The sequence below is a fragment of the Lepisosteus platostomus genome, chromosome 6, assembly GCF_059453375.1.
Source record: "Lepisosteus platostomus isolate fLepPlt1 chromosome 6, fLepPlt1.hap1, whole genome shotgun sequence".
Classification (NCBI taxonomy): Eukaryota; Metazoa; Chordata; class Actinopteri; order Semionotiformes; family Lepisosteidae; genus Lepisosteus; species Lepisosteus platostomus.
In genome coordinates, this window is record NC_142616.1 from 8,441,535 (window position 1) to 8,467,909 (window position 26,375).

Here is a 26,375-nt window from a genome sequence, read left to right on the forward strand (position 1 = left end):
TAATGCTCCAAATTATTTCAAAATCTAGTCCGGTCTTTCAGGGCTCCTGGTGTTTTAGAACCAACTGGTCACCCTATACAGAGTTATCAGCCTTCTTCTTCCAAATTTATCAGTTATTTCTGTTTAGAAATGGAGGCAGCCCAGTGCTCACTGTGCTTTAAAAGCAAGCGGGGACCTCAGTAATAGATGAAAACAGATGAAAGTGAATCACAATTGCAAAAACAAGGAAAAGACATGGAGGCAATGAGGAACTGGATTTTCCCCTACAGTAATTAGTACTGCAAACATCTTTATCTCTTTATTATAGGGGGTAACAGAGGCAGGGGTAGCATCTTTATGAAATAATTATAGTTTCCTATTTAATTGTAGGTCTTATTCACCATGGATGTTATATTTTTACAACTGCTATGCAGAATTCACCATAAGATCTTTCCTGGCCATTGGATAGCTGGAAGAAGAGTGAATGGTAGCTTTTGTGTTTCTCGAGAAACTACCAGGCAGCTGGTGCTGCTGATATAATTTGAACATGAGACAAAAACCCAGTCTGATTGCCAGATGGACAAACTAATACTATATCTTAAATACTTTCAAAGATGCTCCATTGATGCTCTGAGCAATAAAAGACACCCTAGCAATAGATTGTTTTGATGGACTGTAAACTTCTACAATCAGTCTTCATGAAACACAGGATTGAGCTTCATTAGAAGCCATGAATTCTACATGATGTCTACTTACCGTATTGCTTTCTGTCAAAGGGGGCACAAGGTGTCTGTTTATTAAAGACAGAAGAAGGTCCACCTACCTTGTGCGAAGACAATGCCTTGGCATGCTGTCCTGAGCCAGCAAAAAGCAATGGAAACACTTACCTTTGCCATCAAATGAATCAAGGGTCTTTCACTCTTGAGATGCCAGCTTTGCCCCCTATTGCTCAATACTTGTAGAAATACAGGTTCCTGAGCTGTATTTCTGTTTAGCTATGCCAGGTTTCCCAGCTATTCTGCATTTTCATTCCAGCCTTGGCTAGGAATGATTTATCTCCAATCACACTTAGCCATGCCATCAGTGGAAAACTAAAGGTCACTACCTGGAACCAAAATCAGTGCTTGTTTTTGGTGTCTTTATGAGCACCCTGGCCAACTTTTTGTGGACCTTAATGTCCTCTTAGATTCTTCTACTGACCTGTAATGGATTTTGAGAAGCAATGCCAAAAGCAAAAAACTTGGCATGGTTTTGAAGCACATAGCATGATCTTCATTTCTTATCTTTATGTTTTTTTCTGGAAGGGTGAAAGGACTGATGAAATAATCCTATTATACCATACGATCTAAATCCCAGTATGTCACAAGTGGGCTTTGAGTGAGGTGATAGCACCCTTATCCTAGTTTCAGGTCCACATAAAGCAGTCCAAGATACACATGAACTACCTCCTCTCTAATGCCCCTATTGGGTCGGCTTCAGTACGTACGTTCAGACTTCTCATTCTTGAAGAAGCCCACCAGTTTGATCTCTTCCTCAATGTTCTCAAATGCCTTCAGCTCGTGGTCTCCCTCGATGACCTCCACTGGGTCTTCAATCACCTGGGGGGTGGTTAGAGGGGGGAGGGAGGGAGTGCAGGGAGGAAGAGGAAGAGAGTAAGGAAGATAGGTGGAGGGTGAAAGGGATTTTTTGGGAACAGTAGTGGGAGCAGAGTGTTAAGTCAGGATCTCTGAAACTGATCCTTTAGAGCCACAGGTGTGATTTTCGTTCTATTCACATTTACAAGTTGAAATGCTGTCTTAGCTGGTCCATGATTGATAACACCTGTGATTCGCCAGGATCTGGACCAGGGACCACTGTTGCCAAGGGAAGACGAGGGCACCCAGAGAGAAAACACAAGGTGGATCATGGGAATGAGTTAGAGGACAGAAGATGGGAGATACAGGGGATGGATTATTATTACTGCCATTAACAGTTTTCACTTTATCCACAACAACTTACAATTGTAACCATTTATATACTGTATCTGTGTGTTCTGCTGAACCGTTTTGAGTGAAGTACCTTTCTGAAGCGTGCAAAAGCAGTTGCACCACTACTTTGCACTGTTACGCCAAAGAGGGTAAAAGATTGGGGATAAAAAGCAGAAAAATCAAAATGGATAAGTGAGACAAAGGGAGAACTGGATGGAATGAGAACAAAAGGGCCTATAAGGCTGTAACAGGGCATTATATTCAGACAACATGGCAGTTCTAAAACTACATTCCCCAGAAGACAATGAGGGAATGACCTGTCATCCTCAGTCATTCGAAACATTGGTCAAAGACAGTAAGTCAGGCGACTGTTTAAAAACCAGGAAGCTGAAGCATCCAAGGGTGGTCATTACCTGCTATCCAAGAAGAGAGCAGATCTCTCCTCTACACTGCATCCGAAGGAGAAGGAATTGACGGACCACGCATGGACATGTGGGTTTTGAATTGTGTAGTGTTGATTGAGTTTTGGAGGGAAACATTTTTTGTTTCAATTTGCAAAGCCAGTAAGCCTCATATTTGTGTGTATTTCACATACACCTGCCTAAAGATGATCTCATTTATGACACCCCATCCCAGGATGTGTCATGAGGGCCAGTTTAAAACTAATAATGAAAAAAACATCCAGTGGGGGAATAGAATCTATTCTGGAAAGAATAATCGTTTTTGCCATGAGAGAACGGCACTGCGGAATGCAGCATTGGAATGGGCGCTTTCTCACTCACGTCAAAGATGAACTCCACCAACGTGTCTGCGGCCAGCTCTCCGTCGTACTCGATGACCTCGTCCTCTGTGAAGATGTAAATGCTGTCTTCCTCATCCAGACCTGTGCAGACAGAAGCAGACGAGAACAGATCAGGGCCTCTGTTTCGTTGGAGGGGATCTCAGCAGAAGCTCCAGAGGGGTCAGGGTCCTGGCCAGAGGTCCTCTTGCCTGCCAAGCATGTTTTGTGATTCAGGTTCACCAGTTGATGAAAAAAGAAAACATTCCTGAAAAGCCCTTAGTGAGACTACAGAAGCAGCCATAGCATTAACTCCTCCATTTTAGGCAATTTGGTGAATTTAAAAGATGCTTCTAGATGTGATTCTTAACAGTGGAAAACAAAAGCAAGGCCCCCTTGCTGTCCTCTGTTTATTCTTGATTCTGAACATGGATGGACATGAAAGAAGGTGGAAAGGTGACAACAAGGAACACAGGAAATGATGCGATAACGACAGGAAGCAATTAATACCAATAGAAGGAGAACTCACCCAGTTTCTTGGCAACGGCAGCATCCTTCTCCTCATCCAACAGGCCAAACCCAATGTCCTCATCTTCTAAGTCATCAAGGACCTGAGCTGCAAGCTGCAAGACAGAGAACAAAAACATAAGAGGTTAGTTGGCCCATTTTCCTCATTAGCTGATGCTTCTACCCACAGTGACTCGCAGCTCTAAATTCTCAGAAGAACCTGAACCTTCACAGTGACCACCAAGGGAGTAGCCATTGGTACAGCATGGCGTTTTTCTAAAGCAAACTGAGCAAAGAGTAGGAGAGCAGTTTCCCTCCCAGGATCTGAGTTTACAACCTCCAGAGCTTTCACCCTTCTGCCACCCTGCTGTCAGTTAGTGAGGACCGAATTAGGAAAAAAATAGATTGTGTTATGGCAAAGTCCAATACCTTCTTAAAACTGCAACTAGTTTTAATTACCAGCTGACTAACCCTCTGAAAATGTATCTCCTTCTCCAGGTAATTAGTTTAATTATGTCCAGATCTTGAGGACCGGAATCGACTATCTCTGGCCTATAGGACAGACTATCTACAGAACATATATCTATAGGACTGACTATCTACTGACTATCTCAGCACATGGGACACATGGAACACATGCTGCTCGAATGGCTATCTGCAGGGGCAGCTTCATTGGAAGACTCTGTATTAAAGTGGCAGCAAAATAAATCCCCTCTTCTTTACCTCCAAGGATTTCTGCAGGAAGATGCTGGAGAGAAGAGAAAACAGCAGTAGGCTTTCTATACAAATCAACCTTCCATTGAGTATTTTTAAATTCCCAAGTGTTGATGTGTTGATTGATTTATGTTCCCAGTAGGCTCTCGGGGGGAGAGGGTGCAGTGTGGAATGTTGTTTTGCACCAGCAAACTGTTAACAGTTGGAAAAAACTGAAAACAGAATTTGGGGTTAAAAATGGGAGGAAAACTTGAGGAGGTTGGCCATCACATCCTTCAACTCATTAGCCTGTCATCGCTAAAGTAGAAAAATATACAATATTTATCAAGAAAGATAAGCCATGGACTACTGTAGATGTGCTGAATGACCTCCCATCATGTATCACCTTCCTGGTGTTCCTATGTTTTTGGCAGATAATGCTGTTTGATCCCTCATGTGAAGAAGCAAACGACTCTAACACAACTTCTTTTTGTCAGCGCGACCTCAACGCCGTGAGTGACAAAGGTGTCGTACCAAACAAAATTTCAGTTGTATTTCTTCTGGATCTTTTCTACTCTTTTGCTTTGATCTGTGTGATGTGTCATTGTGGTTCATTTCAAAATGATGTCTAATAAGGAGAAATGGTCTATTCAAACAATTGTACATAGGCCAGTGCAGGTCAACTTTTTTCAAAATCAAAAAAGAAAGCTGTAACATACTGTATGTAATAATATGGATTTATTGTAGGTAATATATTACACACAGTAATGCACAATGCTTTGCAAAAAAAAAAACAGTTGTTTTACTCTTTTTGCTCAAGGTTTCCTCTATGCAAAGGTGCAGCTCTCTGGTGATTTCTACTGAAGATTTAGCATTTCTTTCATTAAGCAGACAGTTAATCCTGATAGAACCTAACATACAAAAGATAGCCCTTCAGCTTCATGAATGTCCAGCTATTACCACAGTTAATATCGGCTGCTCCTGCGTCATTTACCTTGTGCATCTGTGATCCAGTTTTGAACCATGTAAATTAAAGGACATTCATGCAATATTAATAGATCTAATCATAATAGAAGAAAACAATAATGGACAAATTGTGTAAATTTCTGATTCTCATAGCGTGTGTATATATAGTAGTGACTCCTGGTAGTGTCGGTGTCTAAGACAATTTGTGCAGCAGGGTGGATCCAGTATATTCAGATTTTGGAATCTTTGAAATCTTGCACCAAAGTTGATCCCCAGTTTTGGATCCATGGCTGAGTGTTTGAAGTTACAGGAGATTCTGGTTTTGATTCTCTCACTATCGGCAGTCTTGCCAGTACCCAGCCCTGCCATGCTGAGATTTCCAGGAACATGGTTCGTGGGGCTCTCGAGTCACAGCTCATAAAACCACAGCCACTCTGGGCAAGTCACTTGTTCACTCTTGAACAAGTCCGGACTTCACCAAGACTCAACGTTCCCTGTCTGGAATGAACTGCTTTCATCCACAGTGAAGGGGCATAACGCACACTTGTCTTCTCTTCAGCAGCGATAAGGGTACTTCAAAACCGCCATTTAAGCCCTCGAATCAGGCTGTTTTAAGACTCCATTCCTAATCACCTCGCTTTCACGCCCCAATCCGTTCTTCTTATTCCCAGTCTCGAGTATTAGCATAACCTTACTGACCTGAGCGATAGCGCGATTGACTTGATTGTATCATTCCCATTATTTATTTTATTATCTTAGATAAGGTTCGACAATGACGCATTTTGAATTCCACTGTTTTTTCGTAGGACCCGTTTTGTGCCATGAGATATATATATATATCTCCTGACAATCTTTCAGACCAAGACCTTGTTTCACAAGTCTCGTAACGTTGAGTTTAAAAAAAATACAGCGAAGACGGAGAGTTTTTTTTTATGCAAGAGCAGCAGACGGCATTTCATCCCATAAAAGTGGATAAACCAGAGAGCTGCTGCACTGCACTTTCTAAATCCGGTCGAAACCGGAGCCCGCGACGGACAGCTGAGCCGACCAATGGGGGCGCTTGGCCAGGGAGCAGGAGGGAGGCGGGACAACTGCCGCGAGGTCAAGTTAACGGAGCGGCGCGTCGCAACAGGTGCAGCAACAGGTGCTCCTCTCTTTAAACACCGCGGCAAAAAGCACCAGCTTTGCGAGCATTTATCACCGCTGCTGCCAGCGACCGGTCGGAGAGAGCAGCGCTAGTTTGACATAAATGTTTTTTTCCTTTTTTTTTTCCGTCCGTGGCGTCGCCCTTGTTTGCTCAGGGCCAGTTGCTATGAATCTGCGGTGCGACACGTTCCAAGGGCCTGGATGCCTGCTAATATAAGTGTTAGCCTAGGAATCCCAGTCCTTCATCAACATTGTCTGCCTGAGTGCACAGAACCTAGTTAGCAGTAATCTAGGACTGCATAACTCACAGTAGGAGCTACGCCGAGACCATGCCCTGTATTTCTAAAAAGCAGTTGGTAAAATTAAACCAGCCTCATAAGCCAAGGAGTCGTCTTTTTGTGTGCCCACCAGCAGGCAGGCAGGTTCAAATCACATGTAACTCATGTTTGTCATATACAGTAGGTTAGATTTCAGCCTGGTTTCAAAGGAAGCAAGCCTGGCCTCTGCTCTGATGGCACGCAGCTCCAGTCGGAAATTGCAAAAAAGAGGATGGTAACATGCATACACTGGGAGAATGTGGGGTGCTGGGGACCTCGGTCTTCACGCATGCAAGGGGCTAGTTAATAATAATTAATAATTCCTTACACTTATATAGCAATTTTCTGGACACTCCACGCAAAGTGCTTTACAGGCAATATTGACTCCCCTCCACCAGCACCAGTGTGTAGCCCCACTGGGATGATGTAACGGCAGCCATAGTGCACCAGTATGTTCACCACACACCAGCTCTCAGTGGGGAAGTGAGCGGAGTGATTTGGCCAGGACGCCGGGGTAACACCCCTACTCTTTTCTAGAAACGCCCTGGGATTTTAAATGACCACAGAGAGTCAGGACCTCGGTTTTACGTCTCATCTGAAAGACGGAACATCTTTTACAGTGTAGTGTCACCGTCACTGTACTGGAGCATTAGGACCCACACAGACGTCAGGGTGAGCGCCCCCTACTGGCCCCAGTTAGTAAAACTAACACTGCTCCCTGACTGTTTCTCCTGCCTGCTGTACACTACTCCTGGTCCTTCCAAAGAACAACATCCACATTCCATCTGGGATCACTGTGACGTTTCTGCTATTTTACTTTGAATACCCACTGCATCACCAATCATCCTGGAAAAATAAAATCAATTGAATGCTTTTTGCTTGCCATCTGCTTCTGTATCATATAACTTTACTTCTTTCTGGACACAGATGTGCATTTTCTCCATTAACAGTTCCAAATGTGTGAGCACAGCAGCATTGCCAATTTTGTCCCCTACTGTTGTACATCCAGGAAGGACACATACAGCTTTGTCAGCTCTGATCTGAAATAGGACTCTGATACTGAGTCTCACTCCATTCAGAATCTATCCAGTTTTTGGTTCAATCAATCTGCACTGATTCGACCTACATTATGAAAAATTCTAGGACTGGATGTCTTCAGGACTAGGGTTAGAGACCACTGTCACTGACAGTGACATATGAGACAAAGTACAAGAAGTGAAACATGCAGCTTTTTTCATTTAATATTAAAATCTAGTCTTTTTTTCTACACTATGCTTCTCGGCAATGCAATATTGATCATGAAAAGCTTACACACACCACACAGAAGGCCATTCACAGTACAGTACATTCCACCAGACTGACAGTCTTTCTAGGACTTATTTAGCAACAGTGGTTGTGCACAACTGGACAGACCCCAAACCCGGTCCAATCTGGTGAGATCTGCAGCTGTCCTGGAAACATCAGTTTTAGAGACTCGGGTCAATGGATGTATTAACAAATCTCTGCTTTGCTACAGCAGTATGAGTTAAACAAATCCCATACCATTCTATGCATGCATTTTATAGCCACTTATCCAATAGAGGATTGAGGAAGAGCTGGGCTGGAGTCTGAAACAGCTGGTGAGACAGGATACAGTCTGGATGGGACACCAGTCCATCTCAGAGCACACACACACACAGATGCATACACTCACACCAGGGCATAATTTCCCAGAGGCCGTCTAACCTACCAGTATGTCTTGCGCTGTGGGAAGAATCTAGAGCACCCAGAGGAAACCCACACAAACACGGGGAGCAAATCCTAACTCCACACAGACAGCATCCCAGGAACTGAACCCAGGCCCCAGTGCCGTGAGGCATCAATGCTCACCACTTCGCCATCATGCTGCCCCATTTAATATCCTTTATATAAAGAAAAGAAATTCACTCTGGTGGAGCTTGTCTACAAATGTGGGAGTCTTTGAGCCTTGATTTGACATTTCTAACAATATTTGTTTGAGGGCTTAATGTCACCTTTACTTCAGGTCCTTAACTCTTTAAATACAAGCCTGTGCATGGACTGTGGCATGCAGAGTGTCACAATTAACTGCACAGCACGATTTACAGAATGGTTCCTTATTCTGAGGGTTTAGTTAAGAAAGTCATGTTTACATTTTCGTTAATCTGAAATCTTTAGTACTGGTTATGGAGAGTGCTCTCTGGAAGAGATGTACACATTTAGACATTCCTGGAGAGTTTTAAAATGGATAGCTGGTCAAAATGCTCATACTCAAACTATCTTCATGGAGTCCGGCCCCCAAAATCAACCAACCTATCCATCCATCAATCCCACTTCCATCTTCAATAACCACTCAATCCAATCCCTGTGTTGCAGGGCTCAGAGCTCTATACACCCTAGGCAGGGGTTCTGTCCAATGGCTGGATTTTGGTGTCCGTAGGCCCTAGGCACTTTCAGTCTGAAATGTGCAGAAAGAGGGGTAAACACCAATTGATTGGCATGATGCACTTTAAACTATTCTAAAGCTAAATCAAGTGATTATTGGAGCGAGTCAAGCGACCATCTGTTCAATACGTCTAGTTTCTAGAACAGACGCTATTGATGTGGAGCACCTAGAGTTGATTGCAAGCCTGTTGTTCAGCTTGTATTTGTTAGTCACTAGTGTTTCCCTTCTTCGTAGGCCCTAAGAATTTCGTAGGTGCCTACAGTGCCTAATGGGAAATCCGGCACTGATTCACATTAGCATCTCTCCCAAAGCTTAACAGCTGTGAGACCGCAGCTCTGATCTGCATCTTCACTGCTCTGCCCTGCAGATCTCTGCCCATGATTCTTCTTTGCCTTTGTCATGTGACACTTCTAACCAGAAATAGTGCTATGCTGTTCAAAGTAAGCTAGAAGCTTAATTCAGCTCATTAGCTGCAAGCTGCTGTCTTATGTACCATAACCTCTATACCAGTCTATTATTTTATTAATTGTCCTGCAGCATTTTTAGTTAGGAATGTTACCAGCAATGAGCAATGACAACGACTAGTATAGAGGCACAATGTTGATAGTAATATGCACTTTGCATTGGGCATTTCAATAATCCACATTTTGCCCTTCAAAACGATGGTCCAGACAAACATATCTTAGTATGTTTTTAACAATCCAAGCAAGATGAATAGCAGTGCATAAACTAAGGTGTTATCTTGCTATTCTTCACAGTAGCAAACCATACCAGGTGGAAAAAGGAGAGTTCAAAAGGTTGCATTCTTTAATTTGGCAAATTGTGGTGAATAGCCTGTAATGATGATCTTCATAAGCAAACTGAACCTTCACGACAACATACTACGTGAGCAGTCTGGAAAATTCAGATGATCTCTCTTTACCAAACTTCAAGTAACTTGTCTTATTAATAGTTACATTTCTGGGGGGAGGGGTTCTGATGTGCGTTGGGAGGATATTAGGAGGAAATCTGAATCTGCCCATCTTTAAAAAAACAACAACTTTAAAACTTAAAAAAAAACCTGTTATTTCAGTATGTATTTAGAATCACTCATTACAGTATATACACCCACAAGTTCAGAATGCTCATAGAAATTAACTCAACCTCCCTACACAGACACTGTGGCCCACGATAACATTAAATAAATGCCTCAGAAACATGCCAGGTCGGGTCACCAGGTTCCTGTCTCAGTGTGAACCCAGAGGACAGGCACATCTTCACTGTTTACAGATGCCCATCCAGGATGTTCAGGTGGGAGTTACAGAGTTGGGAAGTGAATCTAGGCTCCTTCCAGCTGATTTGACCCCAGACAAACTCAATGACAATCCACCAGTGGTTTGTCTGATCTCCTGAGAGCTCCCTTCCATATCTGATTAAACACATCCAAGCTGGTGCTAGCTGCTTTCACTGAATGAGACACCTCGGAGGCTCCAAGTCGTAGCCTTCCTTTGCTTGTGTTGATTTACAAATGGTGCAAACAAGCAGCAGGTTTTGATCTATTCTCGTTACCCTGGACTGGGACAGGAGGAGGAACAGCTTTGTTCTGTGGTCTTGAAACTGTTTGCTCATGAAAATCATTTCCTAACGGCACTGGGCTGCAATCACTCTCAAAATGGCTGACAAAAATGCAAACAGAGTTTCCCCACAAGAAACCCACCGGGGTGTCAGTATGTCAGTATGGGCGGGGGGCAGCTCAGGTCTAAAGGGATGCACTGGCGTAGCTGAGGATGGTGGGGAATGGGGGCGAGGAAACAGCCCTGATTCACAAGCCTGGACATACCTGGTACGTCAGGGCCGCGGGGTTGGTTAGCAGCTGTAGAGGAAAAATCACGCTTTAGACCAGACGGTAAATTACAAGGTTTTCATCTACACAGCCATTTGTGGTCTTTAACCTGGTTTCGAAATGAAAGGCGTACTTCTGCTCTTTGATAAAATTCAAATCATGAGGAAACGATTGTAAAGGGACGATTAATGCTTCAGTTTTGACTCGCCTCTGGCTGAGGGTCACAAGGGATGAGCCAGGGAGAACGAGCTGCAACAGCGATGTTGGTCCGGAGAGAGTGGGGCTAGAAAGTGTGCAGCTTTTACACGGGAAAGAAGGGAAGCAGAAGTTTGAGCTTAGAATCTGACCTCAAGCTGAACTTCTGTTCAGTAACACTGTTTAGAGGGGGAGAGTGGATGAGTGGATTACCCAGCACGCTTCACGCACAGACTTGACAAAATGAGATTTTTCAAAGAACGCGAGGTGTGTTCTTTCTCCAGCAGTCCATTAGAAAGACGCTTTGTTCTGAACAGTACAGCACTGGAGAGCACGAGAAAGATTCCAGAAAGCACAAGGTTATGTCATTAACCCAAGTGCAAGGTACTGAACAGCTCTCGTATTTCAGTGCTTGGTCATGATCTAGCTGACCTTTTGTCTGTTATTCAATAGAATGTGCTGGAGCTTTAAAACATTCACAAGCCTGAGATCTCTGAGGCAGTTAATAGCCCTTACAGTTATAAAGGTTTATTCATCACATTTCTCTTGGTTTTGTTGTTCAGAGGTGCCCTGAAACAGATGGCCTCCTCTTTTGTACAGTACATTCTTGTACAGTACTTTATCACTGCTACAGTCAGTGAGGTCATACTGAATTCCAAGTAAAGTCACTTTATAACATTCTGAGGAATGTTCAGCGTGAAGCAGTAATTCAGTGTGTCTGGAATTTCTTACCTGAAGAACTGGCATAATACATATTGAATATGGAAAACTGGACAGTTAAAAATTGCTGCTCTTTTAAGCCCTCAATGTATGTCAATTCATACAGTGGCATGAAGAAGCAAAATTAGATTTTTTTGGTTTCCATGAGACATTGACTAGAATGTTGTTTTAAAAAAAATCATATTTCCATCCCAATGCTTGTTTTCTGATGCCCTGGGATGGAACAGGAATTTGCGTTTTGTAATTCAGTGAGATATGTTAAGAAGACTGTACTCAGGGAGAAGCTTGGCAGTGGTTTAGTCATCCTTATATGAATAGTTGTGTTTTGATAATAATGACTATAATCTGACTATTATAAAAAATATAATTAAATAATATCATAAACACTAGGGTGACCATATTGTGGTTTTCAAAAAAGAGGACGGGGGGACAGGGGGCGATAATCGACACTCGACACATGCCTCCAAAGTAATGAATCTTTATTACTTTTTCTAATTAAAAAATCAATTTAAACTCTCTAGTTTTTATTAAACTTCTTAGTAACCTTTTAACCAGGTGCAGGGTTGCTATGTCTCTTCCATAATGGCAAACAAGGAAAAAACACAAATACAGCCCTATTTTAACCAATGTTTTTTTTTTAATTTAACACAACAAAAGTCTTAACATCTGAGGAAAAAATGAAGACGTCATAACTTAGATGATCAATTTTAAGGAAACATTTTGAAGTATAATGAAACAAGTTAAATATTGTTATTTCCACGGCCATAAAAACAGCCATACACACACAAACTCTTTTCAAGCTACGCTGCGTGTAAATTCAAAACATCTACCGGTAACGTGTGGAACGAACGAAAACATGTAGGCCTACGTTTGTTTACACAGTCTGAGGAACGAGCAAAACTAAATCCTGGACAATTTTTTTAATTTTATAAATCCCGATCGGACCAATATTTTAGGTCTCAAAAAGAGGATATGTCCGGGGAAAAGAGGACGTCTGATCACCCTAAATAAAAATGGATATGAAATGACCAGATTGCAAACCCTGGTTTTGATTGTTGATGGGTCTTGTTACCTTTTGATCTAAAAAAATGTCAGTTAAATCTGAGAACGTAAGTTGTTTTGAAGTAATTTCCAGTTAGCCACTCTGGGTTATCACACAAGAGTTGTACAGTATTATCTACAGTTAATTGACATTTTAAAATAGCAGGCACTTGTAAGCCATGTGTTAGTTATGTATAAAGCATACTCTTAACACATAAAATATACAACCCTTAAATAAAGGCTAGGAACTCATTATCTTTTGTACTTTCCTTATGACAAATTATGGGAATGTAAATATTGATTCAGTCTGGGGTTTCAGAACAGTCTGCATAGACTCCCTTTTCTTCTTCACATATTTAAAGTTAAGGTTAGCTGTCAGGGATAGCTGTTTCTTTACCTTGATTAGTGAAAGTTGGTTAAATACTGTATATATATATTAAAGGAATAAGCAATGGGAATGGCACTCAGAAAGTAGACACATTGAAGGACGTCGAGTGGGGTTGGGTTTAACCTGCCTGATTGAGGTCCAGCCCCTCTGGCTGTGGGACGAGGAGGCTGGGACCCTCCTGCAGAGTGAGGAGTGACCAAGGGGCAGCAGCACCACTGGAGAAGAGATTACGGGGACGAAGTGTGACAAGAACAGAGATTTGTTTCTGATATATACTGTACAGCTTTGAGAACTGATGTCAAGAACGATAATGACTTTAAACGTTTTTTGTCGTTCTTCCCTAACATAAGTGAAGAACCTCCATTATAGGGTTTCAGTGTCTTTTAAGAGCAAACAGTCACTGTGTATATGAATGGGAGTAAAATAATATAAAGACTTCATTCTCACTATTAAGCCAAGGGTAATTTGGGATTTATTCTACAAGCTGTTTTTCAGCAATCCAGTGCTTATACATGCTTTTCAGGTGTCTACTCATGTGATGTGTTCTTCAGAAGTATGATGGTTCATTTTTATTCTCACACAGAGGAATAGATTAGATTTTTGTTGTGCATTCCTGCTTATTGTTTTAAAGACTTCTCTACAGCTGCTAGTCTACGTTTTGTTTAATATTTCAAAAAGGGACATCCACTTGATGTTAATGAGCATTCTCCAGCATGCACAGAAAACCTGGATCTGCCCCTTTTGAAACATTCTTTTTGTTTGCTCCAAACAATTAGTAGATTCAAATGGCATTTCCAAACGAGATTACACAGGACTTGATTTTTATGATTCATATAAATTCATTAAGCATTGTGGACCAGTCCATTTAGAAATCATATTAAGAAAAAATCACATGTGCAGTATGTTAAGAGTTTTCACATTTTCTAAGACACATCTCATGTTTTGCAAACTACAAACTGTCTGATTTAATTTCCTCAGAGGTGCCTCAGGAGGGCCTTCCCTGTTTTGGGTTAGACATTATGGCTGCTCATCTGTCTTCCTGCTAGATGGAAGACTCTAGATGTGAGTTACTTTGGTGTCCAACTCTAGGATATGGTTCGGTTACAGTGGAGCTGAAATCCCAATCAACACAGTCAATGGCTCTGAAGATCGTGTTGACAATAATTCTAAAGCTTGCAGTTTTCCTAAACATTCTTAGATAATGCTGGTTAAACACTATATGTCCTGTTTGTAGTTTTTTCGAATGATTCCCTGGGAAATGGCTGGAGGGGATCCTGGGATTGGGACACTGCTGGCACCCAAACAAGTGCAAAGTGCTCCAGCTAAAGAGACCCAGCTCACTGAGGCCGCTGTTTCAACGACATGATCCTTGTTCTTGAATTACAGGCAGTGTGAACATGTCTTCCAAACTTGACAGCTTCATGAAGACAAGGGGCCTTCTCCCCTGTCCATGCCTAGCCTACATGTGTCTCTTTGAAACCCCCAAATATGTTTCACAGATATTGTTTGATTTTATTGTACTCTCTCTGCTGCAGTTCCATGTGAATGATCCTTTATTTGTGCAGTGGCTTGTTGAATTTACCATTACTTCCAAACTGTTCTCAAGACGGATGTTAAAAATCAAGTGTGTGACTGGCTTTCTTTCTTCCAATGGTAACTGAAGAATTTGCGTGGAGTGGGGTGGACAGCCTTTGTTTCTACAAGTATGAATTTGGACAACAGGCTTGCAACTCAAATTGAGTGTTGTGTTGTGCTTTCAGCCCTCTACATGTACGTGTGTACATGTACACCTCTATACCTCTACATCACCAGGCAATTTAATGGTCAATCCAGTTTCTATGCATTGTGTGCCAATTGAGTGGAATGGTTCCCACTGTTCTGTGAAAAGTGATGTTAATTTGCCTTTAATGTTTTGCAGAATTAGCACATACTGTAGATGCACTCTGCTTCTTCCCCTGATGAAAAACCTGACTTCATGCCTGCTTGCGGAGGTGAAACGTTCGCTCTATTTTTTCAAACTCTGAATCCTCCCCAGTCAATCTGTGGAAAAGTAGATTTAGCTTCGAAAAGGGTTGGTTGATGTTCCCCTCCATATATGGTAGTTATTAACTGAAGTTCAGAAGGGATAACAAAAAGTCAATCACACACAGCTGCACCTAATCACCATCATTATGAAATAGGCTCTGTATATCAAACCCAAACACCTCTATTCACATTAGTCTCAAGCACCCCTCCTCCAGCCCCTCTCCACCTTGCAGATATCCCTTGATTCACTCCTTCTGAATGGGGCTCAGGCCTCCTTGTCCTATGGCCCTATGTCCATGAACCCAGCAGGTTTAGCCAAACCTATTTCACCAAGTATTCCAAACATTTCCAAAGCATTCAATTCTTGGATGCTGTTGTCCCTAGTGAGCTATGTTTTTTTCCTAGATTCCTCTTGCACAGTTGCTTCCAGAAAATGATAAAAAAAAATCACCTTTGGAGCTGAAACGCTCACAAATCAATGTTTTTGCTTTATGTTTCTACATACCTCCAGTAGGAGCAGGGCTGCAGTCCAAGGCATTTTCCCATCATGCATATACTTTGCTGCCCTAATTGCATTATTTACTGATGGTGTAATCTGTGATTTTACTGCCTTGTAAGACCTGGCCTTTCCTCTGTGCACCTTGCTAGTCAATTATCCAGTGCTTGGGGGGCATCGGTACTCCTGTCCTCAGCACTGAGCCATATTTGTATGCTGGGTATTTATAAGACCAGCATGGGGTAGAGATCGCTTCCTCCACCTTGGTCTGTTAAAGCCATCTGGGCTAAACTCAGCAAATCTCCTTGGCCGCGAGCAGACTGCTATATAAGGAAGCTGTGAATCTGGGAGTTAATGGAGGTTTCTGCACTGGGAGGCAGAAGGAGACACAGCTCCTTGACAAATGGGTTACTCGATCTGTCGGCTGACACTGCTTCTTTACCCTGTTTTTCCCATCTGGGCCACCTGGGCCTAAGGAACCCACTGCATAACTTGAACGCCACTGTCCACGTTAGCCTCAGGTGATTCCTCTCTGAACCTCTGCTCTGCTCTGAGGGAGGGAGAGGGACCCAGCTTGACAAAACAACATCTGGAGCAGATACAAGCTCCCCTCCCGTGGGGAAATAATGGCAAAGGTCCCTGGTTTCAGCCCTCTTGAGAGCCTTTAGTGCCCTCCTACTTCCTACTTGTAAAGACTCCAGAAAATGGTCATTTTATCCTGAGCTTAACACCACTGGGTCTGGTGAGCAAGGAAGTAACAACCTTACAGACGCTGGATGAAGAGCTTTTGGCAGAAGGACCATCTAACCAGTTTTGGAGGTCACAGTCAGAAAACAGGAGGGCCATCTGTTTGAAAACATTCGTCTTGGACATTAACACTCAGAGTTTAAATTTAACAAGGCCTGATCAAGGCCACAGACAGGCCAATCTGGCATCGCATCAGCCTGTTAACCTCAATTTAAGACCTGAACCAGGCCTCTGCTATGTTCTGATGCAGAGATATAACAAAATGTTTAAGGAGAGAAAATTCCAGTTGGAAATTGGCTCTGGGGACCAAAAATCACTATAGGGTTAATGTGTTGCCACGTGTAGTGGACGTAACTGGGAATTGGGCTCTAACCAATGTCTCTGGTACACTCCTGAGTGCTATAGCCACTCAGACCAATTCAGGCTTCAGTCTGAGCCTGAGGAGCAGGGGATCTGAGAGCTCCCTACAGGCCAGGAGGGTGAGACCACTGATACAGGCTCATTCTACACTACTGATACACGCTCCTCCTCTACACTCCTCAACAATCCCAGTGACAGACAGGCTTTACATATTAGATACTATAGATCACTAAGGCATAGCTGGTGGGAACCTGGAAATGAGTCAACAAGAATCGTACACCTCTAAGGACCGCAAGCTACACAATTATAGGGGGCCCACTTTTCCAATTGACTGATTTCCTGGGCCAGGAGATGGGAACATACCAGGGATCCGGACCAATTGCATTCTGGAACTCTCTTACATGTAAAAGACATTGAAGTCAAGACTGGAGCCACAACAGCTCACTGGGCCAGAGCTGTACTGGAGAGACTCTGACACAATCTATCCCCCCAGATAGGACACCAGGCCATCACAGGGATCACCCCCCGCACTACTGGTCCCCACTTCTACAGGGGAGAAGACTAAAACAACCTTACATTACGTAAGGTCCAACAGCAGTATCAGCAGCAGGGACTCAAACACACAACCTGTCAGCCAAGAATCTGAAGATTCTTACCCATGCAGTCTTACTGTCCATGTATTTTTGCTCCAGAGGGAGTCCACTGTCGATTAGGGAACCCGCAGGCAAAATGTTGGAATTTTCATTGCTATCAGGAACTTTGTCCCTTAATTGAAAGGAGTGTTGCAGCAATGAAAACCAGACAAACTGTACAAAACACAATTTGCATTTTTCTTTGCATTTTTAAGGCCATTCTATACGGTAACTGCCTTGAAGGGTTTAGTCACAGTTTCTATCTGCAGGGTTTAGAATATTTTGGAAAGCCTCCATAAGCTAAAAAGCATCTCTTCTCAATATGCCAGTTATAATATGTTTGCCTTTCTTAACATCTCCACATTTCCTTCCAGGGTCAGACACACGGTTTTCTTCTTTGCTGCTTTTTTGCTACACTGTATCTTCCGAAGGAAGTTTTATGTTCCTGACAAGGGCCAGTGCTGCTTTGTGAGTTATGCGCAACCTAGTTTGTCTTTGATTTCAAAAACATCCCTGATCAGACCGTACGTCTCTTCTCATCCTTTTCTGAAAGCGAGAAGGGTCAAGGCTCAGTCTGAATTGTCTTTGGATTTGCCAAGGGAAGCCGGTAAATTAAAAATTTGGTGAATTGTTTGCCCGTGTGGAGGTCAGGAGACTAAGCTGCTGTTGGGTGATGGTAGATTTATCTCAAGCTTTGGAATAAAAGGGGGCGATGAAAGTTGCCCACTACAGCCAAGACTGCATTTCTGGCTCTTGTTACAGGGAGCGGACTTTGTATTTTAGAAAACCATCACAGTTCATGAATCACAGAGCTAAACAAATGTGCTTTTTTTTCTTATTTCTTAAATAAGAAAGAGAAAATAAGAAAACAAGTTTTTCATATCACTGATACAATAAAGCCAGTAGCAGATAGCATTTCACACTATGTGTATAAGAAAGATATTAAAAGCAGCTGACACTAGATGCTCTATCACAGATTGCTTCCACTCAGGATTGTTCATCTTTGGATTGTCAAGGTAGCTACGCCTTCCATGGGTTTCCTCTTAGGAATGTGACAATCAATTTCTGCCATTGACATATACCAAGAAAGGTCAAAGATGTGCAACATAATGTAAGAAGCAGCAATTCTTTTAAATCTACAATTTGATTTCTTGGTTATGTTAAGTCTGGTTATAGCTTCAGACATTTCCTTTGCCATTTCAAACCACAAATCAAGGAGAACTCATGTAAAAGACATGCTATGAAAAAATAACCCAAATCCTAGCTGTCTCCTTAATAATGTGATCTAACAATGTTCATTCCCCCTTAAATTCAGTTTTCATACGTATGCCTTTTTAAAGTTAAGTCCGAAAGAGAGAACCTCAAAAGCTGATGGATAAAGATCAGTAAAGTTCTAGGTAGATGATAAATAGCACTGATTTCTTTCCAAAACAGAAGATGTCTCATAGTCTCACTGAGAAGTGGTGTGAAAATGTCAATATTGTGGAACCTAACAGTCTTTAGAAAACTGTTCCACAACTTCCATTCCACATTTATCTGTTCACTTTTAGGAGTTTATTCAACAAATATGGTCCATATACTGTACTGTAAGTAATGTCTCACAGGACATGTAACTGTGTAAGTACTGTATATTGCAATGAAACCATTCTGGGTTCTTCTTCAAAAAGATATTGCACAGCTCCTTCTTTGAATGCAGTATTCTATTGCAACCTCTTGCCTGAGATATTCCAAAGTCCACATATTTGAAACAACACAACAAAATGGTTCTGATAATGCATATGTAATTATATATATAGGGTGGAAGTTAGACTTCTGAACTTTTTATACCAACATCTTATGTCAACATTTTATAGCAACATCTGTCTGAACTGTTAGCGCCCTACTCACCACCTGTGCTGTTCTAATTCTGGTCTCCTAACTGTCCCCCAAGCCCGTTTACACTCTGTGGGTGACAGGGCCTTCTCTTGTTATGCCCCCAAGCTCTGGAACTCTGTCCTCAAGGATATCAGAGAGTCACCTTCTCTAAACTCCTACAAATCCAGACTCAAAACCTTCTTCTTTAGAAGAACCTTCGTTTAACTGGTTTTATTTTGTACCCCTCTGCTCCTACAATATTTAGTACCACCATCCATGGTCTCCTCTGTGTATTGTAATTGTATTTTATCTTGTGTATTATTTTTATTGATTGTTGTTGTCATTCTGTAAAGCGCTTTGAGAAGCCACCTTTAAAGGTGCTATATAAAATAAATTAATAAGTTAATAAATAAATGAATATGCAAGTTTGAAAGGTCTCTTAATTCCAGGGCTCACCACATTCTCCTAAATGGGAGGGAGAAGAATCACAAAAATGATAGGATAGAGATCTGTTCAACCTAGGCTACAACTTCAGACTTTTTACTGAAACAGGGGTACAGGGTCACAATTCGGAAACTTGAAAGTAATCCATTGGAATGAAGAATGAAACACACCTCTTTAAACAAAGAGTAACGTTGTCGTGTTGTGGTTTTTTAGATCATGTGTAGATGACAGCCTTTATGAAGCAGCCAGATGAAATTCTTGGTAACTTCTACTTCTAAATTCTGGTAACTACAAAAGTCCTAGCAAATAAACAAGATGAGCATAATGGCCTCGTATTCTTTGTAGCCCCTTGTTCTTCTGTTTCATGGCAATATGTTGTGAATTGATGCCATCCAAGGTTCATTAACTAGTGCTCCTAGATTCTTTGTGGCTACAGTGACCCCTGCTGACTACTATGAATAAATTAGCAAACTCATTTCCCCTCACAGCCTCAGCTGGGCATGCACTTTGGACAAGAGAACATAAGAATTCAAGAACATAAGACAATAACATGTAAGATGTGGATTGGCTGACCCACCAATGAGCTGAGCTTGTACCATATAAAACCTGAATCATGAGTGAAGGGTTACTGCAGGGTCAAGAAACTCTGGTCCACAGCTGGGTACAAATTCTGACTTTTGTTCCCATCCTAATTAGATGACTTCATTTCTGCACTGAATCAGTTCCCCTGAACTGGTCGAAAGGCCCCACAGAATTCCTCACTGTTACACTCTCACCACAGTCCTCTTTACTGTGGAAAATAAAGATGGTTTAATGACAGAACCCACAGACAATATCTCCTCTGCTGGACATTAGTACCAACACAGTATGTATCTGTCTACAAAGAGAGTTGTAGACTTTGATAGGAAACCATAAAGCCATCCATGACCTCAACAAATAGATCCCACATGGGACAGGTCCCATGTTTTTTGTCACTGTCTAACAATTTCGCACATCTGAACACTATCTGGGGTGCCTTTGCTTAATTAAAAACATACTCTACTCCCACAAAAAAAAAAGTTAAAGGATATATTAAGAGTTAAAGGATATAAATTCTTAAAAATATTTTTTTTCATACCTATTTTTTTCATACATTTGTGGTAACTCATAAGTGCCCTGTTCCTCATGAGTCTCGTTGGCTTTGGCCTTTGGCTTAGCTCTTATTGAATTTCTTGCTTGAATATTCTCTATCAGCTCTCCACACAGCTTGCTAACTAATTAATTAAAGACAGGGACCCAGCTCATCAACCAGTGACGTGCAGCACCCATCTGGGCGATACAGTCATCTTCTGCCAGCTGTCCCGCTACACAGCAAGTCAGATGAAATAAGAAACTGCTCGAGCTTAATTAAAGGGAACATTAGCTAGCAGGCCAGATTGTACAAGCCCAAGAGTGGAATTTAGTTCAGACCCTGCAGTTAACACATCTAGTCTTACAAGCAGTGCCATGGAGATCTTCAAGGACCTCAGTTTAACAGAGGAAAGTCACACTGGAGCACTGTTTTTTGGAATTTCGGGCCCAGAGAGAAGGGATCCCACAATAAGCCTCCAGCACTACTTACAACAACGACTTCTTTATCCTTAGAAGTCACCCATCTCCTCACTGAAAAGATTCATCCAGCCTTGCTTAGCTTCTGAGCCTATGGTAGTCTCCTGCACTTCAACACTTCAGCTCATTCAGAGGTGCCAGATTCAAGATTCCATGTTGCTTGAATACAGGTTTAATTTAACACCTCTTCATCCATCCATCCCTCCATTTTGAAACTGCTTTATCCAGTATTGGGTTGCTGGGAGCTGTAGCCTGTCCCAGCAAGCAACGGGTACAAGGCTGGATACACCCTGAACACAATACCAGTCCATTGCTGACACCAGGGCCAGTCTTCCCAGAAGCCAGTTAACCTAACAGCATGTCTTTGGAGTGTGGGAGTAAACTGGAGCAGCTGGAGGAAACTCATATGAACACAAAACTGCAGTTTTCTTACCCATATAAACTCCACACAGTGCACTCCAGGTCTGGAATTGAACCCAGGGCCCCAGACTGTGAGGCAGCAATGCTAATTACTTTGCTACCATGCCACCCCAACACCTCTTCAGCAATCCTTAATCCTCGACAGCACCTGCTGTCTTCTGTTGCTTTGGCATGATTTTTTTCTTCAAAGGGCAATAGCCACATACTGGCCAATTAAGTCAGCATTCTTTTGCAAAGTGAGTACGTGATGAGATTGTTCTTGCAGGTTTCCCGTCTCTAATCATCCACAGAATGTTACTCTTTTACCACATATTACCATTGTTTTCTGAAGTCATTTAATTCAGCCTACACTGCACTTTGCTACAAAGGATCATGGAGGAGCACTCTAATTGTCCGCAATCCAAATAATTGCTTCATTACCTTATATCATTGAGATACTAATAAAGCGTGAAATGAACTTGGTATGAACTGAAAACATCTGAACTCTGGATCCCCACCTCATGCCTGGAGATGCTTAAACAATTTGAAATCCCTTTGAATTCCCTTTGAAATCTGCAACAACATTCTGGTGCATTTCCAGAGAGCTCGCAGACACACACACTCGAATTTCTCAAAGTGTGGCAGTCTCACAGAGATAAGTTTATGTCCCCTGTGTGTTGGCAGTACAGAATCCAGTGTTGTTAGCAAACATTGCGGAGCACAGCAAAGAGAAGGAGTTATAAACTGCAGATGAAATGAACTGCTATATTGCATATCGGCCACTAGAGGGCAGGAGAGTTCAGCTTGGGGCTAGACAGCTTCAGAATGTCTGCATGGGCAGAAAGAGGATCCCAGCAGGACTACTTGAGCTCGTCAGCAAGCAACAGCAGAGCCATCACTGGAGCAGCCCTGACGGGGAAGCAGTGAAAGTTAAATTTAGAGATGGATAGATCGTGGGGCTATTTCGGCACATAACTCTAACACTATACTGCCCTGTGATATGCTGACATGTACAGTACCAACGAGCGAGATGACAGGAGTCCTGCACTCAGCAAAGTCCAGAGGACCAGTCTCCCCCTCGTTAAACTCACAGCACACAGGAGTGGCTTCGGTTCGAACAGGAATTCCAGCACCTCCCACCAGCCCTCAAGCCACGTACACACTGCCCCTGCCCACAGAACTGACAGGGTGGCAGAATGTATTTAGGGTATTGAGGCATTTACTGTAAGCACACAGATTTCACCTGGGTAGCGTGGTTTCAGATTCAGATTACGTTTTTGCTGTGCATATAAAGCAGGGCATTTCATGCAAACCTGAATCTTTACATTTTAGCTGGTGTTTTATCTGATCTTGATTCATATACAACATGAAAAACAATCGAAAGACATCTGCAAAATATTGATTTGGACAATGTAGGAAATTGTTGTCTCTCCTGTATTTCTGCAGGTGGCTCTGCTAATAACTGAGGTTCACCTGCTTCAGGAATACACTCACATCGCCCTCAGGGCCACATTGACCCTGATGGACTCCTCTCACTTGTGCTGAGCCTGATCACCACCTGAGAAGAATCAGATGTTGGCCATTAAGATCACAATACCTGCCAGCCAGCTTCCTCCCTGTCAAAACCCATGCTCCCTTTCTCATTTAGGGGAGATTCTGACTTAGAGGTGTTAAGTCATAATCTCACAGATGGCAGCTCCACACCTTTGGCTCCTCAGCCAAGCACACACACCAGATATCTGAACCTGCGGTTCCTCTCGTACTGAGCAGGATTACTATTGCAACAGCACATTACCAGTAGGGTAAAACGAACCTGTTTCACGGTGGTCTAAACACAGCTCATGAGGTACGAGTGTGTGAGGTAGCCAGAGAGGGCAGTGAGAGATCTCGTACCCAGGCTCAGCCTTTCTCGTTTGTGAGAAAGACACCCGAGACAGAGGAGCTGCAGCTGTGAAGCTGCTGAGGTGTCATCAGCAGGGGACTAGTAACTAGTGCTTAGTAATATATTCAAGTTCTGGAAGTTGCGTAAAAGAGCACAGCTGTGCTGACTGACACTTCCTGACCGTGCACTGTTGATTCTTTACCCGCCTGGAACGGTGCTAGATGTGTTTGAGGGAGGGATTCATGTCAGGGCCACCAGGCACTAGAACAACAGGAAGAAGTGTTGCAGGGATCACGTGACAATTTCAACATGGTGTCTATCAGGGGCTGAAGGGCTTGTGCACCTCTGTTCTGGATCAGCTTGATAGAAAGCTACACAGAGAGTCTGGAATGTAGGTGGAAAAGCAAATACACGGGAGCACTATTAATGCAAACTGTGTGGGAGAGAGAGTGGGCGGCAGTGTGGGCTCTTGGTTAGAGCCGAGGGACTGGGAGAGAGGGAGGAAGGAGGTACAGTAGGGCTTGTAGATGGAGCCGAGGGACTGGGTGAGAGGGAGGCTGGAGGTGTGGGCTTGTAGATGGAGCCGAGGGACTGGGAGAGAGGGAGGCTGGAGGTGTGGGCTTGTAGATGGAGCCAAGGGACTGGGAGAGAGGGAGGCTGGAGGTGTGGGCTTGTAGATGGAGCCGAGGGACTGGGAGAGAGGGAGGAAGGAGGTGTGGGCTTGCAGATGGAGCTGAGGGACTGGGTGAGAGGGAGACTAGAGGTGTAAGCTTGCAGGAAGCACTGATGAAACAGGACAAAGAAGAAGGCAACATGAAGTCATGAGATTAGTTAAGAAATCTAGTGCAAAGAAGACTGGCGTCAGGACGACAATGAAAAAGACAGTGCTTGTCATTTAACTCCAACTGGCCTTACAGAAAGGTCCCAGGTGACTTTTTAAAAGAATAAGGCTATTCATCTGAGTTCTCTGCCTGAAATCCTCCCTGGCCTGGCACAAACCGCCTCCTTAATGTTCTCTTGATTAATTGGTGACACAATTTCTCAAATGTCAGGATCTGTTGTACAGAAGGGCTGCTGGTGCAGAAAGATTGCTGTGTGTCTCTCAGGTGTGGGCTCTACTTCAGTGCTGAGGGCAGTGGCTGGCTAGCTTGTGATATGTAAAGGGCTTTAAGATCCTTTGTGTTGAAAACCACCATATAAATGCAAGGAATCATTATTGTTGAATATAAAGCAGTTACCTCTAGTACAGCCATTCTGCTGATTCTTTTACCTTTCATTATTTCAGAGAGTTATACAGCAGTCCTCTCACAGCTTAAATGTCAGAGAGGTTTCAACCTCAGCGGCGTGGCACAGTTGATAAACTGCACCACTGGAAGGTGTGTTAGCACAGAGTGGGAGAGAGGGTAAAAGCTCTTTCTGAACTGGGTTCGAAAGAGTTACCACAGGACTCTTTGTTACTGGACCAACGCTTTCTGGATGACTCTGTACCTGGCTGTAGTGCCATCTAGTGAAAATCCCTCGGAGGAGCACGCCAAACGTAGTTCCACTTCCAAGCCGTTCGTCTTGGATTAAAAGAATCCCGAGTTACGACAGAGACCATCCCAAAGAAATCGGCTGAGTGGTTCCAGAGCTAGAAAAAAGTCATGGTTGTCAACATGTTCCTTCGACAGGGCGTGCGGAAAATTGAAGAAGACTCTTAACGGTCTGTAGCCCCTTGAATGCTTGCCTAGACAGGTTGGATAGGTCACTGCTTGCTTGCGTGATGATTGTGCTGATTGCGTTTTATAAGGACTTTTCGCCAGTAGAACGGTAAATGTTCTCAAGTCTAGACATGCAATCCTTCCGAGTATATATGTAGTTTCATAAATTTGGGTGTTTCCGTTTAGTTTCGCAGACCATAGCAGCAACACGTAAAATCCCAAAGCCACTTTCCAGTAGAATATTGAAGAAATCCATCCTAAAAATGGACATCGCCATGCATATTTACCACCTTGACTGGTTACTATGGTGAATCACACTAACATCACTGTTCTACATTATTTGGGGAAGCTGTGTCTCTGCCACTGAACTCTTTTTTATCCCTCTCCTGAAATTCGAGTTAAGGGGAATGCATCTAGGTGTCTCCCAAAAACTACAAATCCCACAATCCTCTCTGACCCAGGAGGAGACTTCTTAGTCATTTTAAGATCTCCAGCTCTGCGCCATCAGATGCAAGGCAAGCAACATTCCTTAAGCGACGGCTTCCCAGAATAGGTCAGGCTGTGAAAGTGTGCTGTTTCTCTCACCACTTGAATATTTGGATTGAATTATATGGACCAGCTGTGGTTATTGAAAGTTATCTCCTTGCAGATGAGAAGTGTGTTTCATAGAACATCTACACAAATGACACATTTCACATGCCAGCTGTATGATTTCACAATTACCCCCAGAGACAGGTATAATAAAGCCTCCATTTGTGTTTTTCATGGTCTTCGGCAAAACAATAAAAAAGTAAAATAGGATCAACACTGATATTGCACAGATGATCAGATGTTTAGGAGTCATTTACTCCTAACAGAACCCCGTTTCAACAGTTTAAAACACATTCTTATTACGTTTTATATCTTTAAAAAAATCACAGACAGGCCCTTTACTCTTCAGCACCCTCAGCTTTCCTGAGGGATTTCATCAACATGTGACAGGGAGATACGTAGGCAAGGGCCTCTGGTCCTGTTTGACATCACTTCCTGTTTGGCCCAGCATTGTCACAGAGTTCAAGCTGCTCCAGGCTGGACTCACTTTGATCATTGTTTTCACAGCATGTCGGCTGACTGAAATTACACAGTGCGGAAATGGATCACAGTAAATGTGTGTCATATGTGCAGTATAAGCCGATGAGGACAACAAGATACAGTTTATGAGCAGGGAAAAGGAATGCGCACTCAAGGCAAAAGTTTAAAAGCTTCCAAGGTAAGACTATGGTGTGGTGCGGTGGCTCTGTGGCTAAG

The 26,375-nt window shown here is 42.8% G+C and overlaps 1 protein-coding gene across 2 annotated transcripts in view; it reads right to left on the reverse strand.

Annotated features, from left to right (window-relative positions):
* Window positions 1-26,375, reverse strand: part of casq1b (calsequestrin 1b) — a 41,260-nt gene that overhangs the window by 7,519 nt on the left and 7,366 nt on the right. Inside the window, exons 2-5 of one of the 2 annotated variants that reach the window (XM_088637738.1) lie at window positions 10,616-10,648; window positions 3,254-3,347; window positions 2,729-2,829; window positions 1,466-1,577 (exon numbers count right to left, since the gene is read on the reverse strand). In XM_088637738.1, the coding sequence (XP_088493864.1) occupies window positions 1,466-1,577; window positions 2,729-2,829; window positions 3,254-3,347; window positions 10,616-10,648 (340 nt within the window). The remainder of the gene's footprint in view (window positions 1-1,465; window positions 1,578-2,728; window positions 2,830-3,253; window positions 3,348-10,615; window positions 10,649-26,375) is intronic. The other variant, XM_088637739.1, reaches the window with a different exon arrangement.